The sequence below is a fragment of the Mycteria americana genome, chromosome 1, assembly GCF_035582795.1.
Source record: "Mycteria americana isolate JAX WOST 10 ecotype Jacksonville Zoo and Gardens chromosome 1, USCA_MyAme_1.0, whole genome shotgun sequence".
Classification (NCBI taxonomy): Eukaryota; Metazoa; Chordata; class Aves; order Ciconiiformes; family Ciconiidae; genus Mycteria; species Mycteria americana.
In genome coordinates this window covers 77,962,897-77,981,784 of record NC_134365.1, presented here as the reverse complement: position 1 = coordinate 77,981,784, position 18,888 = coordinate 77,962,897, and the positions used below count along the sequence as shown (strand labels likewise).

At 42.0% G+C, this 18,888-nt stretch overlaps 1 protein-coding gene across 4 annotated transcripts in view; it reads left to right on the top strand.

The window, feature by feature from the left end:
* Positions 1 to 265: 265 nt before the first annotated feature.
* SULT4A1 (sulfotransferase family 4A member 1) overlaps positions 266 to 18,888 on the top strand; it is a 30,403-nt gene continuing 11,780 nt past the window's right edge. For all 4 annotated transcript variants that reach the window (XR_012776446.1, XM_075507170.1, XM_075507156.1 and 1 more), the window contains exons 1-2: positions 266 to 559; positions 17,484 to 17,614. Coding sequence is in view for 3 of the 4 variants with exons in the window: in XM_075507170.1 (XP_075363285.1) it covers positions 391 to 559; positions 17,484 to 17,614 (300 nt within the window). In the remaining variant the exon portion in view is untranslated. The remainder of the gene's footprint in view (positions 560 to 17,483; positions 17,615 to 18,888) is intronic.

Below are 18,888 nucleotides of genomic sequence, written 5' to 3'. Positions count from 1 at the left end.
CACCGCGGAGCCCCGTGCTGAGGGCTGAGCTCTGAGGTGACAGCGAGGGAGGCAGGTCCTCCCTCCGTGCCCTGCCTCTGCGGCCCCCGGGGCGAGTGCGTGAGGCGGCCCGCCGGGAGAGGAGAGGGGCTGAGGGGCGGCAGGCCTGACGGGCAGGGCCGCCCGTTAGCGCCGCGCGCTGCGGCTGCCGCACATGACATCACCGCGCGCGGAGCCCATGCGCCGCCGGGCGGCGCGGCCCCGCCAGCCCTGCGCCCCCTCCCCGTGCGTGCGTGGGGGCGTGCCGGGGGCCGGGGCTGCCGCGCCGCGCCGTGCCGCGCCCGCCGCCGTTCGCCCGCCGGAGCGCCCGCGGCCCCCGCACCTCGTCCCCCGCGGCCGGCAGGGAAGAGGATGGCGGAGAGCGAGGCCGAGACCCCCAGCACGCCCGGGGAGTTCGAGAGCAAGTACTTCGAGTACAATGGGGTGCGGCTGCCGCCCTTCTGCCGGGGGAAGATGGAGGAGATCGCCAATTTCCCGGTGAGGGACAGCGACGTCTGGATTGTCACCTACCCCAAATCAGGTAGGCGGGCGGGCCCTCCCTCCCCCGCCCGGGCCGGGGCTGCGCCTGAGGGGGTGGTGGGCTGGGTGGTGGGGGCGGCTGCTCCTCCGCCCCCGCTCGCAGGGTGGCCGGCCCTGGGAGGGGCGGGAGGCGCCGCCTCGGCCCCGGGCCCGCGGCGGCCGTCCCCGCCCGGCGGGCGGTGCGCAGCGGCGGCGTCGTGCCCCCGCGGGAGGCCGGGGCGAGGCCTGTGCCCTGCCGCCAGACGCGTGTGCGGAGAGGGGCTGCCCTTCAGGCCGGCGGCCCCTGAAGCCCCTCAGAGTTGAGGGCACTGCCCGCCCCGGGTCCCGGGCACGGGTGGGGCGTCCCCGCCCGCGGGCGTACCCACCGCGTTTGGATACGCGCCAGCGCCAGGTGCCACCGCTGGTGGTCCTCGCCTCGGTGGTCCCGGTGCCTGGCAGCTGAACTGCTCGGGGATAAAGATGCTGCCCCAGGCAAGGGAAATCTCGCGCAGCATAGATGTAGCAAAGCGGGAACGTATATAGCGTGCATACAGATTTCTGATGTGGCATATAGGTTTGCTGTCTGCTCTACAGCCTTACGTATTGCGCTCCCGAGGCGGCCGGCCGGATCGTTCTGGGAGAACATGTGCTCAAAGTACGTTCTTGCTGCACGGTCTGAATTACCAGAAATATCTCCTGTTAGCAGTATAAGTGTGCATTTCTCCAGTAAACGCATCCTTTAGCTGCTTTATACCGTTCAGGTGTCTGCTTTTAATATCGTATTTCTTGATTTCTTACCCTCTCCATTTCCAAGAAAAAATGTTTAACCAGAATTAACATGGATATAGTGCTGCCTGCAAAGAGACAGACAATATGGTAGCTTTGTAACCCACCTGATAAAACCAGATAGACTCTTTCTTATTAAGCGCATTCTTGAGTGACTTTTTTTCTTGACAATAAGATGATTTCTTTCTAGAAAATTCAAAGTCCACTGGAGATAACAGATGTTAGTTCTGCAAATACCCATGTAAAATGATGTTTCAGTATTGTAGGTTTCTGATTTATTTCATTGTTTGTTGTATGAATGGCTAATGCTTTTCAGTTTCTTGGTGTGCTGCTTCAAACATATACACATTTTCTACAATGCAGCATCTATTATGTTATCATTTCTCAAGCAGTTTCAAATATTTGTCTTAACATTTTTTGATATTTCATTACTAATGATGCTGTTAAAGACTGGCTAGAGCTTAATAGGTGCATAGATTGGATAAGGGATAGTATGTAGACGGATGGCCCCCAAAATGCTAGGATTAGGAGCACACAGCTACATCTTTATTGTTCTTTTAAACTGTCGTCTTAAAGATTTATAGCATGCAGCAAGAACACTATTTAATTCTTTCAGTTTTAAGATTTCAGTTTTGTGAATCTGGGTTTACAATGTTCCTGTGTTAGTATTACAGCCCAACTTCATGCTGGCGGATCGTTAAATATCCTCAGCTAACCTCGGTTTCCAGCAGCCAGGCACAATATAGCTAAAACATCAGCTGGCAGTAGCTTAGTTTTGATGGCTATACAGTTGGCCACGGAAAGCCAGCTTGCATAATCGTATTTAATTTGCTATTTTGTGAATATAGCGACATTATAGTAGGTCTCTTGGGGGTCCCCAGCAGAGGCCAGTGACAGGGAACTGTCCACTTACAAAGTTAGTGGCAGTGCTTCCCACAAGAGGATTTACTAACAGTCGCTGTGGAAGAAGGAAGAGGAAGATTGAGAACTGGGGCACCAAAACTGAAGGTACAGTGTTGTGTGGAGGAGCTGGGGGAACAGCCTTGGGATCAAAATAGGTGCTATAGTATTTTACTTGCCAGGAAAGAGAATACATAGGTCTTGAGGAATCTGATGCCCTTGTGATGGGAATAGGCTCCAGACAATAGCAATGTCTGCAAGCTTCACCTTTAGGTAGCCTGAAGCCTGCTGAGACCCTTGGAACTTGTTGTGTCAGCTGATCCTATGTGGCTTACAGCTCAGTGCCTTATTTAGGGCTTCTGAATCAATTATCAAAGGGTCTGCTGACTAGGGACAGGCATGTCAGTAGAAATTAGGCTGCCCTAATATAGTTCCTATTGATTTAGCCAAGGTCATGCAGGAAGTCTACAGCAAAGCCAGAAATGAAATCCAGAACCCCAAGCTCCTCTGCATTACCTTAACTACAACTTCATCTTCCTGTCTGTCAGTAGCATTGACAAAGATTTTTCTGTTTACTGGAGCTAATCAGAATTTTCATAATGTTGCTGTAATCAAAAAAGTAGGTTTACAAAACAGGTTTCATGCACAAAATATAATTACTAGGGGTGAAATACTTTGGCTTTTTTTGGTAATCTTTAAAGGTAAAACATGGTTGGGACCACTTACCTAATTTCTGTTAATAAATTACATTTGAACAAAATTTCAAGAATATTTTTGACAACAGAATTTTAGGGAAAGAAAAATGCACCATGTCAGGTTCAATGGAAAACTTTTTTGTTGTTCTTAAGGAAATCAGTTTTGTTCAGTGTTTCACCAGCTCTCTCCATCTGCTCAAACTGTGGAAAAGAGACAAACAAGTCTGTCTGCTAGATGTGTGAGGGGCCAGAGCTTCTAGCTCTTACTGAGCCCTATGCTACAGTCTAATAGCAGAAGGCTCCATCAGTAGCTGTTGACCATATGTTGGTTTATCTGGCAAAGAAAATACACAAGTGGCTTATAGGGTCAGGACAGCTTCAGTAGTCCTAGGGACTGATGAAACAGTATGTATGCCATTTTGAAGACATATTCTGCAAGACTAGATGATACAGCTCTAAATGTGTGAGATGGAGCTGGAGCTTGGAAATAGTTACAGATATTGGTAAATTGGGAGTGACCCAGGAAAAAGCTGGTCCAATAAAGGTAGAAAATTGAATGTACCAGTGGCCTTACTGGGAATAATGTAATAAGCCTAATGGAAAATGACTCTGCTTTAATGTGATTTCCACTGATGGATGGCTAAATAATGATACTCCGTGTATCTTTAATTATTCTTAACACCTGTGTCCAATGGTAACAGCTTTTGCGAGCTGCTGGACTAGGAGAAGCTTATGCCTAAAGCCCAGAGACTCATTTAGACATGTAAATATGTGAATGTGCATATATGCTTATATACATGCGTACGGTAGAACTGTAATTACAGAAAACCTTTTTATCATGATGCATAATTTAAAATCAGGTGTGCTACTGCTCTTGAAGAAATGAAGTCACAAGTTTCATTTTTCATGTAACTTTGTAGCGTAGAATGGGCAGGCTGAATGGGATGCACTGAGATTTACAGTAGCTGCAAATGTAAAATGGAATACCATTCTCTGTAGCATTAAATAATTGGAGCTCACAACAGATTGCTTCACAGATAGGATACAGATGCGATGTTCATAGGAAACACTGTGCCTCTGTCACAGCTCTCCTTGAACCTTCTCGTACTGTGGGCTTTTTGTACCCTACTTGAAAATTAAAATTCTCCTCTATGAACTTAAACTACAAAATTAATGAATAAGCAAATTCTTTACCATGCCAAGAGCTAGATTAGCTGTCTGTTAAGGTCAATGATTTTTGTGGAATTAAATCAGTCCCTAAAGTATAGTATTGAGTCTGGGTTCACTTAGTATTTTGCTGTGTCTTACGATGGTAACCCCTGACTGTACATGATCTGTCCATTTGCTTTACTCGTAAGTGGTGTACAATAGTTCTCTTAATACCATCTTGTATCTGTTCTGAATGCATGTGCATTTTGCATTCTTGGGTCAAAGCCCACAAATTAATGCCTTTTGCAAAACTGGTAATTTGAGAAAGTGAGCTATTTACATTAATAATGAAGCTGTCTCTCCCATGTTGATTATTTTGCCAAATAATTTTCTGGAGTTCTGTGTGGGAAAATGTCAGTTGTTGGGCAAACATCAGCTTCAAGTCCAGCTAGTTCATGAGAACTCCTGCATTTAGCACCAGACAACAGGTCAGAAGAGCAAATGCTGGATATGGCCTTTACCTGTCTGGAGGTGGTTTTTTTATAGATAGCATTTTGATTTTTCCTTGCAGCACTGGATTTTTATAACTACCCACTAGCTCGTAGGGAATATTATGGCTGACTCTAGGCCTTTGGCTTAATCAAGTGCCAACAGTGAATTTGCAGATCATTTCAAGGACAGCTTTCCTGTGTGTACATTCATTGAGTTCTCCTCTTTCAAATTCTTTAACACTTACCTCCAGTGTTATATGAAATCAACCAGAGAAAGGTAAATTGACTTGTCCATTATTTTATTGGCTTAAGACATTCTGTATGTACAGAAGAAGGTCATGCTTCTCATTGCATCTGTTGGTAAAGTGCATTGCACACATTGTGGGTTTTCTGTTTCTTCCTGTTCTGTGTGCCTCTCCCATTGCATGCATACCACTCTTTTATCATCTTCTGTTTCCAGCACTCCTGAATCCAGTACCTCCTCTTGCTGGGACACCAGCATGCCCCAGTCCCTTCCCTGGCTGATGGGAGGAGCTCTGTTCATCCCTATTCTGTCCTTCCCCTTTCTCTGCTACATGTCAGGGGCTCTGCATTCTTCCATGGCCCATTTCCCTTGTACTATAATCATAGAATCATTTAGGTTAGAAAAGACCTTTAAGATCATTGAATCCAACTGTAAACCTAACACTGCCAAGTCCATATCACTCTTCTTTCCCAAAACATGCACCCTGCAGGACTCTCTCCCTGTTAATCTTTCCATGCCAGGGACACTATATGCCCCCAGGTTTTATTCTGTTATGGGGAAACAGCTGTTTGATCCATTGACCATTATAGCAGTGACAATCACAGCTGCTGGGCTGTGAATGAGATACAGAGGGTACAACGTAAACCCCACTTTCCTTGTTTGTCTGATTCTCCACTAAAATTAATAGACTTCTGCTCATCGACAGCTAGAATATTCTTTGATCAGACTCAGCACTCAAAAGTTATTGCACTTAAGGCAAAGGGAGGCTTGAACCATTGAGGATGTAGACATATGTAGCTTTTCTTTGGCTGTGAAATTGGTTTAAGGATTTCTTATCTCTGGCCACTTGTTTCTTCCCCTTCACCTTCCAATCAGTCTTAGCTGTCTATGGGACCGTGTTATAAAAACATACTGGCAAAATGTCTTGATTTAAGAAATACGCCATAAAGAAAATGTACCAAATGACTATGCCTTGTGTGAAATCTTGCTTTTTTTGTCTTGTGCAATCCTACCCTTTATGTTTTCCTCAGACTATAAAAATCTCTTGGCAGGGATGTTATATTTACTGGCAAGGTTAGTTTCTGGTTCTTTATGCATTATTGTACTGCACAATAATACCCTTACTATTCAATATAAAGAGTATTATTGCATGACTAAGACTATGTGGCTACACATGACCCTTGCAGGGGCGTCCTGCAGTCTGTGGACATCTAACCCAGCAGCTAACATATCTGCAGTTACCTGCCGAAGCAGTCAGTGAGTAGGTGACACGTCTGCACAGAGCTATGTTGATTGAGTATTATGTCAGGGAATCACTGTGCCTGTGTCCTCTGTTACCTGCCTGTAAGCATACCCCAGTTATGGCTTGGTAAGCTGTACTTTTTTGGTGCCCTGGCTTGCTGCCTAACTGACTAACATGTACTAGTAGCCTCTGCATGATGTGACAGGCTGATAAGCCTAAGCACAAGGAATCCGATTCTTCCCACCTACACAGATATACGTAGGTCCATTGCTGACGGTCAGTCCTGATTTGCGCAGTCATAAATGAGAGGAGAATCAGGCTGAAAGGTTGCCCTAGGATGTGCCCAAGCTGTGGGAGTTTCTAGGCTGGGAGCTGTCAGACACAGTGACGTGAGGCAGCTGTCGTGGATTGCAGAGGTTTACCCTGGTAATGGCAAGTCTGAGATGGCCTCATGCCATTGTAGCTAAGGCTCCTCAGGGAACACGAGCATCCACGTGGATGTTTGTGTGTTAAATTAGTTGACTTGCCCTAACTTCCAGTGTTCTCATATGGAACTCCTCCCAAGGGTTTTGTTGATATTATTTTGCAACTGCAAAACTGTTGTTACAAAAGAGCTAGGTTCTGGTATTTTGGATTTATAGTCCTTTTCTCTTTGCAGGATTTTGGTCCCTTGAGCTTAATCCATTTTTGTTTAAAGAATGAATGCGTATGTTATTGGCCCAGAGGCATGCCTCAAGAAATCATGAGGTTGGCATAAAAATCGAGAGATTTTTACACAAAATACATTTGGGATTCTTTTCCTTTGACCTCTGTTTTTTGAGGCAGTATTATGCACACTTCCCAGCTCTTCCCTGTGACATGGAACAATAGGAAACCTCTGTTAGTTTCATGAATGTGGATGAACAAGTTAGTTAATGTCTTAAAAATCAGAATATGGTATTTAACTTTTTCTCTTTTACAATAACATCACAGTTACTTGGTTTCTCTATCTTAAGTAATTTATAAAGCTCAGATATCATTCCATTTTAATGCAATATGAATGTGCATCACTTCTTACACCAACTGGTCAGAAAGAATGGGCTTCTTATGCAAACAGAGACAGAACAGCAAACTGCATTGAGTGATGGAGAAATGTTTTGTGAGGTGTCCTTTTAGGGACTGATGTACACGATCCATATTTGAATCTGATTTCATGCTCTTGGTGACTGAAGTCATGTTCCTTCCACCAGTTAGAAGAGTAAATACTCTGCTTAAACTCACTCCAGTGAGGACCACCCAGGTGCAGAAAGTAACACCTGTAGACAGATGTTTGAGGGGGTTAGGGCCACTGGGTTCCTGTGCTCTGAAAGTCCTTCTGAAATGGGTCTATCTTTTGTTTTATTTATGTATAGCTCAAAATACCTTCTGGTATTGACTCAGTCTTAAATACTGCTAGGCAAAGAAATGATAAATAAAAACATCAAATAATAAGTAATTGAAGACAATGTTAAGGTTGTCACTGATGCATTTGACTTGATTTCAGTAGGAGTAGAACTGAATAGGTCCTTATGTGCCTCAAACAGGAAATAAAGGTGGAGAAGAAAAATCTGTTAAGGAAAACTCGTTTTTGTTATCTAGCTAGCAGTGTTTCTCTCATGAGCCTTTTATCAAACCAGTGAAGAGATGTTACTAGAGACAGAACAAATGGTTCGGAAGAGGAAGAATTCTCCAGCTATCTAATAGGTTTTGCTGGGTCTTTTGCAAATGTAGCATAATTGCTTCCCTGCTGTGAAGTAATGCAAAACTCAAGCAACTTGCTTTTTGAAAGCAGGCTCAGGAAAAAAAAAGAAAAAAGGGTTTCTGTGTAAAGTGTATTCTGGATGTGTGAAATCACTATTGACTGGATTAGATGATAATGACCTCAAAGACTAAAGAATTAGAAAATGATGTAAATCAGCCAAACCCAACAGGCAGTCATTCTCATTTCACGTTAATGTTCATCCTTCATAGTGAAGATATTAATGAAAGGAAGAAAAATGCTTGAACATTGGACTGAATTAGATTAAGCGCACATCATTTTTCATTCTCATTATGCAGTCTTTTATTAAATGAAGACTTTTCTCTTGGGTACAGTAGGGATTCATACACCCTATGCTGAGGGGAAGGAACTACCTGCTGTATTGTCCCATCAGTGCTGCTTTAGAAGTGATGCTAGGTTTGGTACACTGGGCATGTGATATGACTTTTTGGCTAGAGATTCTGTGACTTTGGATAAGTCATATAATCTTTTTGTCTACATTTTCCACTGGAGGCATGTGGATCTATTTCTTCTCTACCAGAATTTTTCATGTATAATGACAAGAAATTCTCCTGGACAAAGGGTGTCACCTACCATCTATATTTTTATAGAGAAACTAGCAAATTATGGCTTAAATTGAATTAAGCATCTAGGTATTAAAGCTGAGCACATAATAATGCTAGTATGTAGGAATGTGTTTTTCCCCTCAGTGGGAGGGAGCAATGAACAGAGGATTAATAATGTGAAGCACCCAGCGTCTCATCGCTGTGACTCTATTCAGAGTTTTCTCTACCACCTTGGAGAATCCAGGAAGGTGGGGCACAAGAGCTGAAATAATTATGGTTCTGTATACCAAAGTCTTTTACAGACTCTTACAAAAGAGATAAACTATTTATGTCATGTGTTAATCCTATATTACATTGCAGATTCAGAAGCAAGAGACGTGTTTTGCTGTGTGTGTGCGCGCAGACAAGACAACATGGGAGAGGAAGCGGTCCATCATTATAGCATCTCAGCCAAATTGGGCTGTAGTCTTAAAGCCACTGTGAAGGGAGTGAAGGGGTAGTGAGGAACGTCAGGAAGCAAGCATGTCACGGGGCTGAAAGTGTGTAGGGGAGGTTTAGCTAGTTAAGTCTGAGGCAGTGGCTGAGATAGTAAAGGATAAAAGGTAAAAGGAAGAGCACTGGAGAAACAACTGAGGAGGGATTTTTGTCATTAAATGCCAAAATCCATCTATAATTTAAAAAATGCAAGCTGATTTCCTATGCTTTTACCCACCTGCTTTTGTGCAGGATGTGAAGGCCATCATCCCTTATAAGGCTGCAAGTTCTAGATGATGTATTAGATCACCGTATGGGATATAGACAATGGTGCTGAATTAGCCCTTCACTGTGTTCACTGCATGAGTATAAATTCATCTAAGCCAACAAAATAAGACAAGCATGAAGCAGGTGAGATGAGAATCATGTTCAGAAGACACACTGACTATACATGCAGCAGTCCAGATTTGGCAGTACGTTGGCTGCTTTGCAGTGTCTTGTTGATGCGAGGCAACCAGAAACCCCGGTTAACCATCCAGTTAAATGCCTGTTTACTGCTGATCAGCGTTGCCAAAGTAGCACAGAACAGCTACAGGCATTGCTACAATTGGATTGCTCTATGAATGTATAGCTGAAGCGCACATTCATAATGTGAAATAGTGTGTTCTCTTCAAGGATTTTGCTGTAATACTGAGAAAACCCATGATGATATAAATTGGCTGATCCCCTTTTGTACTCCCAATTAGATCTATTTCCATTTCTAATTCTGAAGAGCAGCAATAGAAATAGAGTAGAAATGGCTGTAGTTTGCCTAAAACTGCAATTCACTAGACAGAGGGAATGACTGTGTGCTAAATATGAGTGGGGGCATAGGTACCTTGCAAAGAATGGTTTTGCTTAGGGCAGCTGTAATTTGAGGGGGATTCTGTTTGAGACAAAATGCTTTACTCCCAGACCTTAGATAACCAATAGCTGACTAAACAGGCTGTGTAGTTTCATGCATCCTGAAATTCTGAAATAAAAATGTGCTGCTTTTTTTTTAATGTATAACTCTTACCTGCAATGGTTTTGCACTATACTATTGATGTGCTGCCTTCTTGCAATTTAACCACCTAATATATGCAAATGCACGTTAATGTGTAGGCAGGTTTTGCCTAACAATTTTCCTGTAAGCATTACGTGTGAGAGCCCTGCTTTTCTGGAGATGGCTGAACACCTGCCTGCCCATGGGAAGCAGTGAATGAATTCCTTGTTTTGCTTTGCTTGAGCACGCGGCTTTTGCTTTACCTATTAAACTGTCTTTATCTCAACCCATGAGTTCTCTCACTTTTACCCTTCTGATTCTCTCCCCCCAGGAGGGAGTGAGGGAGCATCTGTGTGGGGCTTAGTTACTGGCTGGGGTTTGACTGTGACACTCTTAAAGAACCACCTGCAGAGTATTTTGTGTGAATGCATTCTAGTTTGTCCCAGGCAAAATTTGCTAGGTGTGTTGATGCCAAAAATAGAAACTCCTTAAGCTATTTTGGCTGATTTAATTTTAAGTGAATTGGAGTAACTTCATGCAAACTGCTCCATTGGTGATGACATCTGGTGCAGACATGATGAGCATCCATAGACATGGATGTATTTTACCAGCCCAGCTAAAGCTTAAAGAGGAGAGTAAAATACTTTTCCCTTTGAATATCGGATACCAAGAAGTATCAGCTACCAGCCACTATCAGCTGTCAGAGAAGGACTTGTAACAAAATCCGGGACACCTAGATATAATGAAAATATGGATGTGGAGACAAGCATGAAGACACAAATCATGACTTATCAATCGGAAGGCAAATAAAGACAAACTGGTGGTTTGTTGTTTTTAATCCCTAGATTTTGAGCAATCTGTGGACCTGACTTGGTGCTTAGGACCGTTAGTATACTACTTACCCAGTCCTTGCTGCAGTGCATGTGAGGCTTATTAAGAGGGATAGAAAAGAAACACTTTTTGCCCCAGCTGTCCTCAACAAGAGGCCTTTGCCTTGTGGACCCTTGCCTGCTGGGACAGGTTGGGGTAGCTGTGCGTTAGATGCAATGGTTGGGGAGTATGTGACTCTTGAGCTATTTTTCTTCTGATTTTATAAAGTCTAAAGTAGGCAACATAGACAATCCAGTTATCTGCTTCACCAGTAAACATAACTGTGACAGAGGCTCCGACAGGCTGTCATCCATGCTATTTCCTTGCCAGCAGTTCCCTGACAGTTTTGCTGTGCCCCAGACAGTGTGCTCCCCAGCATGGTGTGGGAGATAGCTGGAGCCAGGGACTGTTCCCGAGAAGCTATGGATGAAGCTGCCTTGCTTTGGGAAATTGATCTCTGTGGATGTGGGTTCTGCTGTCCCACGTGTCCTCCCAGAGAACAGGCTCTGGTGTGTTTTATTTATTAGTGTTGCTCCAGTGTTAGGATCCAGCATGCTCCAAAGTGTCAGTAGGCCTTCTTCTCCAAGCTGCTTCTGTTGGTGTTAGGTGTGAAACATACTGCATCGCCTGCCGTGCTGTATGGAAGTGGAGATGCCTCAACAGTTGGTGCCTGGTCTGAGATGCACTGTGGTCGATTCTGCACTTTTTATCCTGTCCTCTATTAAGTAGTTAGTGTGCTAATATAAAGGAGAATTAGGACTCAGGCCATTTTTTTAAAATAGTACTAATGCATTAGCTGAAAATAACACTGTTTTATAACCAGTTTATTAAAGCAGTCCTTTAGGGTACTGTATTATACATAGTAGCAATAATGCTATGGGTAATACATGTGTGTAAACACTTCAGTGACAGCTTTTTTACCAAATAGAAGGTACACTTTAGTCCTAAATAGAATACGGTTTTCATAGTTTGCTGCTTATAGCCTCTGGTGAAACACATTTGAAACACAGGTCAGACCTAATGGACCGGTTTCTGTGTTCTGTTATGTAAGTCTAGTGAAAGACAAGCAGAATATAGCCTATGTTTTAAAAGCCAGTAGCTGCAAGAGAAAAATAAACTGATTGATCAGTCTAAAAAGCCAAGACCCTGCTTACTGAATGTTACTGGAAATCATGCAGTTAACACTTCTTTTAAGTCTGATCTTATTTAAGCCTTGCCATCAGTTTCAGAAGATCTGGATTCGGTTTCCTCATGTTCCACAGACTCCCTTGGCTGGTCACTATTGAATTTAGGGGCATTCAGGCCATGTAAAAGGGGCATTAATCTTAGAGGATGAGTATTCAGTCCTTTCTGAAAATCGGGCCCTCTAATACATATTTAATTGGACAGTCAAAAATATTGGCAATATATCACAGTTTCAGCCTTTATTCTGAATCCTAGCAACAGAAGAATTGCAAAATATAGTATCAAGCTGTATACTTTATTTTTATTATTAAAACCCTAATTGATAATGAAAATCCCTATTCTTAAGCCAGTTGGAATTCCAAGATGTAGGAGACCTAGAACATACAGACCTCAAGAGGAGATATTTTTATGGTTTGGAAATTGTTTTCTTCTAATGGAAAAATCTAATTTTCCTTCCACTATTGCAGGGTGAAGATGAATCTGTCATACTTACCTGCAGATATACACTGAAATTGGTGAAAGGGGAATAAGCTTGCAGCAATTAGACAAACTATGTGGAAAATGCTTTACAGCACTTGCTAGGCCAATCTGACAGCTTTAGCAGCCCTCATTTTTAATGAGCACTTACATCTACCAATGCTATAAAAAAGTTATGAATCATAATGGGTCTGTTGCATTGTATTAGCTGAAACTTGATCAAGCATTGGTAGATCAAACAAAGTGCAACTAACTGGGAGTGCTAGAAGACTGTTAATACTAATATTAGTATTTCTTTATTTTATTGTTTCCAAACAAGGGGTGAATAAAAGGAGTATAGCAAAGACCTTTGCATCCTTGAGCTGCAGGTTTTCCCCATGTTAGCTGATATGGAGGGGAGAAAGTTGAAATAAACTACATTAGATTCCATGTAGGGAAGCAAAATTTCACAGGAAATTTTATGTTTTTGTATCTGCCACTTCACTTTGAACAAATCTGTGAGGTCCAGTGGCCAGAAAGTAGTGAGAGGAGCCAGAGAACAGCTGCACTAAAGAATATTTCTCCCTCCTACAGAGACTTAAATTTGATGTCAAAAGGCATCTAATGCATAGAAACAGAAAGGAGTATCTGTGGTGTTTCAAAGTTTTGGCTGTCTTGCTATGCCGTCTGGTTGCTGCTGTAGCAGTTACACTTACCTGATAAGCAGAGGCAGTATGGCCATGAACTGACTTTGTTATTGTTGCTGAGGCATTGGCCATGAAAAAGGGTACAAATGAAGCATTGCCGTTCATCATAGGGGCTGCTGTAGGGGTGATAGGATTCTTAACTAGTCCTGATTTCTGTGCATTGTTAGGCACCACAGAAAAGGACAGTGCAGTCCAGCTAGCACACTTTCAGACTGCTGTGATTTGGGCTGCTTTTGCGCATGCCCTTATGCAGCGTAGAAATGCAGGTTCACAGATACTTTAAAAGGCTCTCCTAAAAACCTGCAAGTTCTGGCAGTAGCTTATCAATGCTGTTTCCCGTCCCATCTCTTTCCAGATATTGTGTGATAAACTGGAACACACTGTTTTCTCCTGAGGCGTTGTATTGATGTAACAGAAGAGCATTTCTCAGGTACAGTGCACTGAAGTTCCTCAGATGTTGACTGGCTCCATTTTAGTTGGAATTGGATAAATATAAATGAATTCCACATCTGTTTGGCAATATGACCTTGGAGGTAGCAGGGCCAGGCAGGCTTCCTCCAGGATAAAATATGGATCTGCTGCAGCTGGAAGAAGGAAGCGTGGAATTGCTGGGTACTTAATGTTGCATCTGGTGCCTCATGCCCAAAGGCTGACAGATTAATCTTGTTTGTCAGTGACTATTTACTCTTTCTGTACCATCCCAAGTAAGGCATGCACATACATGTGCATGCATTCAGCAACGCAAGGAAAAAATTATGGACAATACTAGAGATACACAAGATCTACTGATTGTCTCCAAGAAAAACCTTGGCTTCATATGCATACATGCTAGCTTTTCCACTTGGTGACCTAATCCTTTAATTTCACTTAAAAAGTGAGTAACCCTCAAGTGACAATAAATCATTGTTGGCAGCCAGGACAGAAATCTAGGGAGTATAAAGGTTAAGCTCTGCACCTTCTTTTTTTTTTTTTTTCTTTAGCTTCCTTCATATTTTTCTTCTCTCCAATAAGTATCATCATTGTCCCTTTTACTAAGAAAGTTTCTGTGGCATTTAGATCTGGCCAAATTTTGTGATAGACTGGGATTATCAGAGATTATTCCTATAATCTCCTTTGAAAATCTCAGTTTCAGCAATTTACTGTAGCTTTCACCTGTAAAATGATGGTTCTCACACATCTCCACAGACATCAGTTTAAGTTAGTTGGTTCAAATGGCCAATTTCTGTATACTTTATATGCAGATGGGGAATCAGGGGCTACAGCAGAAGACTCACGTTCACCTCCCACAGTGGCAAATTTAATAAATTCTGCTAGCCCCAGTTTATGCCTGGGCGTCTCATCACATGCATAGGTACAGTACCCCAGTTTGTTTGGCTTTCCAGCCAGCTGGTGTTCCCAGGGGCTAGAGAATCTTACCTTAGCAGCTAGGTCTGGAATCTGGGCTGCCATTTGTCTGTTGCTAGGTTAAGCCATCATTTCTAAACTAAAAGAACATTCAACTCTGTTGATATCTGTAATTTAATTTGAGTTGTTTTTAATCCTAGTAGAGATGTGAGGAGATTATGTATATCTAATTATATATATAAAGGCTTTTAGCTATTTTTTTTTCTTTTTAAACAAATAAGCATGTGGTGGTTTAGATTTTTTTTAAAATGGGAGATCAGGTCTGATAATTTTTTATATGGGGCTCTTAAGAATGTGTGTGTGAGAAATGATAATTGATTAAGGGTGACAAGTTAAAAAATCACAGTTCCCTCAAAAGTTAAATCTCTAGTTTTCATTTGCATTAAGACCCTGAAAATCCTAAGAAAAGTAACTTGAGTGCTAATGTGGAAGAAAATCAGGCCAATATAGTGGATGACAAAAGTGAAAACTAGCACAGAGATCGTGGGTGGGAGAATTCAGGATCAGTGGTCCTACTGCAGGTGTCGGTAGGAGAAATTTTAACCTGCTGGATGGCCAGAAGCCAGACGTCTAAACTATCAGCTTGCAGTCCTCCCCTTTGTAGAAGATATTGCAGAAATACTGTTTGCTGTGTGAATTGGAATAGGATGCTGGAATATGTGCAGCACTGCATACATAACTACAGTAATTTGTGTATGTGCATGCTAATAATTAGCACTGAGGTTCAGAGATTTAAAGCACTGTTTTAAAGAACCTGTACTTGGAGACACTTAATTTTCTGCCTTGAGTACCTGCCATGTGCCCACCATTACTCTTTCAATGAATCACTGTTTTTGATGGAAGCACATTTAGATGAAGACTTCTGAGCTTCCAAAGGCCCACTTCCTTCTGAATCGGAACCCTTCTTCTCCATGCCTCCTACATTAATATGTCATTTCCTATCTCTGCAGTGCTCCATGGATCTGCTAGCAATCAAGCCAAGTCTAGCGCATGGCCACGGGTCTGAGGAGAACTAGGTAAGGCCATGGGGGCTGTGCTCCCTGGCCCTCACCTCCTACTTATCTGGTGGACTCTGTGGAGAGCTGGTAGGGAATGTGCTGCTCTCCTGAAGTTTCAGCATAGTTCTGCTTCAACTCTGCGGCCCTTCTGTATTCAGAGGCACAATGGAGATGGCTTCTTTTTGCCTAGAGAGCAGCTGAGTAACAAAAAATTAGAAAGTCCTGGTGGTGTTGTTTATCCCCATGCAGTTATTCCTTTTCCTTTCATGGAACAAGGTTGCTTTAATAGCATTTTTGTTTGCAGGCAGAATTGGAAATACAGAAATAAATTATGGAGAACCAGGGTGTCTCCTGTCAGAATAAATATTTAATGAGAAACAAGGGTTGTGCTCATTCAGAGTCACAAGGACTGATACTGAAGTACCATATGTATGTTAATTTTAATGTATAAAATATATGCTTGGACTTAAAAATGCAGAGCGAACAGCCTTAAGGGCAAGTGTGTATTAAGTCTGTGACAGCTGTCTCTGTGGGTGATGATAATGTAAAAGTTTCTGTTTTTCCAAGCCATTTTAATTTACCCACCAATCAGTCAGGAAACAGAGGAATCTTAAAGTACTTACTCTCCAAAGCAATTCTTGGAGATGTGTGTTCTTTCATGTTGCATCCTGACTGTGTTCACTCTAATGAGCCTCTAAAGTACATCAGCTTTTTTAACTCTTCCTAGCTCAGATAAAAAAAAAACTGATTAATGATATACTGGTTTTCTTAGTGTTGGAACAACATACAGAATTTGTACAAAATGTGTCTGTTAGCGTGTACAGTCATGCTAGTTAACATGAATTAACTGGTGATTGTTACAAGTTACTTGCAACTTACAAGTTATTTTCAGGTTAAAAAGGGAACAAAAGGCATGATCTCAGTTTGCAGCTCATCTTTCCAAGGACATGGGATGTTGAGGCAGGCTTGGGCTTTGTAAAGAGTTCTGGAACAATTGCTTGTTCCTTTAGGCAACACAAGAGAGAATAAATCCCAGTCTCATCTTCCTTACCCCTCACAACTCTTAAATAATTGGTCAATCTGTCACAGTATCCAGGATGTCCCATGCCTGTGTGACTTGTCATCTAAACTGTGGGGTCCCTTCCGTGCTAGCTTACTTTGATCCCTCCTCATTCTGTTCCTCCATCTCACCAAAGCCTGTGCCTTTCTCTTCATAAGCCTCTGTCAAATATCTCTGAACCTTTGTTTGCCTGTTTTGAGGGTTTCCTACCTGCCTGAAGGTAAAGTCATTTGAAATAGTTTCCCTGTTCAAACTTCTATTTAGAATACCTATTAATTTTCCAAAGCACAGTCATTAAGGCTATAATATCTAATGGTTGTTTTGTAAATGTCCTCGGACTGAAGAGAGATACGTAATTGGGGCCTCTAAAGCATATGACTAACTCGCTATGCATTGATGCATTCAGTGGTTTATCCAGTCCATAACGTGGAGGTATAAATAGACTCTCAAATCATTGCATAACAGTAGAATTGCCTACAATTTAGAACAGAGGACACTGGCAGTCTCCCAGTACAGCCGCTAATGCATTTTGCAAACTTGGATGATCTCTGTCTGCCTCACTTTTTTCATTGCTAAAATGGAAATAGTAGTATTTGCCTAGGTAATGTTCACAGTAGAAAAACTTTTTTAAATGCTTTCCAATTCACAGGTAAAATGATTGGGAGACAGAAATGTATTTAAATTATTACTGAAGAAAAATCTCAGGTCTTTTACATGACAGGAGATCTTCACGTGCTTAAAATAACACTAAGGGAGCAGACATCCTACGTTAAAGCAGCAGTTACAGACTTAGTTCACAGCAGACTGTTAAGGACAAAAGTTACCATTATTTCTATGTCTAAGTCTCCCTTCATATGCTTCTGTTTAGATAAGAACTGTAATACAATCTGTTCTCTTTCATTGTTTGGTTTATGCAGGCACAGGCTTGCTACAGGAAGTGGTATATCTAGTGAGTCAGGGAGCTGATCCAGATGAGATTGGACTAATGAATATAGATGAACAACTTCCAGTCCTAGAGTACCCTCAGCCTGGTCTGGACATCATCAAGGTACAATTTATTGCAAAGAAAGTCTTTCAGCATTTAGATATCTTTTTCCTCGGTTCCATATTTATCACTTTATTTCATCCTGTGTCCTTGTCCTTTTCATCACTGGACTTGCTCAGTTTGTTGGAATGATTCAGAGTATTATTAGGTTATTTTAAATTGCTTTTATTATACTCTATTTAATGCTTTAGATGTTTCTCCATGTCCTAAATATCTTGGCAGTGGGTTTTCTGAATAAAAGTTCCAGGCCTCCCTTGCCTATGTAAACAGAAGCTGCCCAAATGAGGCAAATTTGCTTTGATCCCTTCCCTGAATTTGCAAAAGAGGAACTACAAATACAGAGATCTATGGATCTGTAGACCCACGGCTCTGTATTTACACATCTAAATCCTTAGATACCCAGGATCTGTGGATCTATAGACTCTGTTGGTGTATTTTGAGGAGTTTGGAATATTCTGCATGAAATTACTTCCACACTATTAAGAATCACTCAGAAACTAGTGGCATGGCATATAAGTGTGATCTTGTCATTGCTGTAACTACTTCTGATATAGGCATATCTTGGAATGATTAGGCAAAATACTGGGCTCCATCCTATAACAGCTACAGTGCTTGTTGAATTGAGCTACCTAAGGCTGGCACGGATAGATTTAAGCTGCTTCTGGTCAATGACAAGTGCAGCATCAGCCTACCTTAGGCTGAGAGTATTTAGGGGTCAGAGGTTGCTTTTCTTTCATCTGTGTGACGCCTAGTCCGATGAGACATCAGTGCTACCTTGATTCAAATAAGTGGTGGCAATAGTGAGAGGTTTAGTTTGAGATTGCACGTTGTTACCTATACTATGTGCTAGGAACTTGATCCAATATGGATTTATGCAGTTTTTAACTACTGGAAGATGATTTGTGTCATAAGACAATTTTGTCTCAAATTATAGAAAAATAATCTGTTTGAAAGATGTTCACACACTCAGATAAACCTTTGGATTGTCTGGGCCTAATTCTGAGGATAAAATACATTGCAAGAGTAAAAAGAGTGAAGAAGTTAGGGGTAGGGTTTTCAGAGCTTCTAATACTTTTTCAAGGAATCTTAGTGGAAGCATCACTCGAAAAAAAGTTAGTTTGATACTAAGAATCTTCAACTGTTACACTCTCTTCCTGAGAAGGTCCTACAAATGGAAGTACTTTGAAAACAAAGGGTGGAAAAACCCAACAAAAATCCCCAACACGTTATCCAGCCTTTCGATATTTAAAAAACAGATGTAACTCCCTGACCTAATT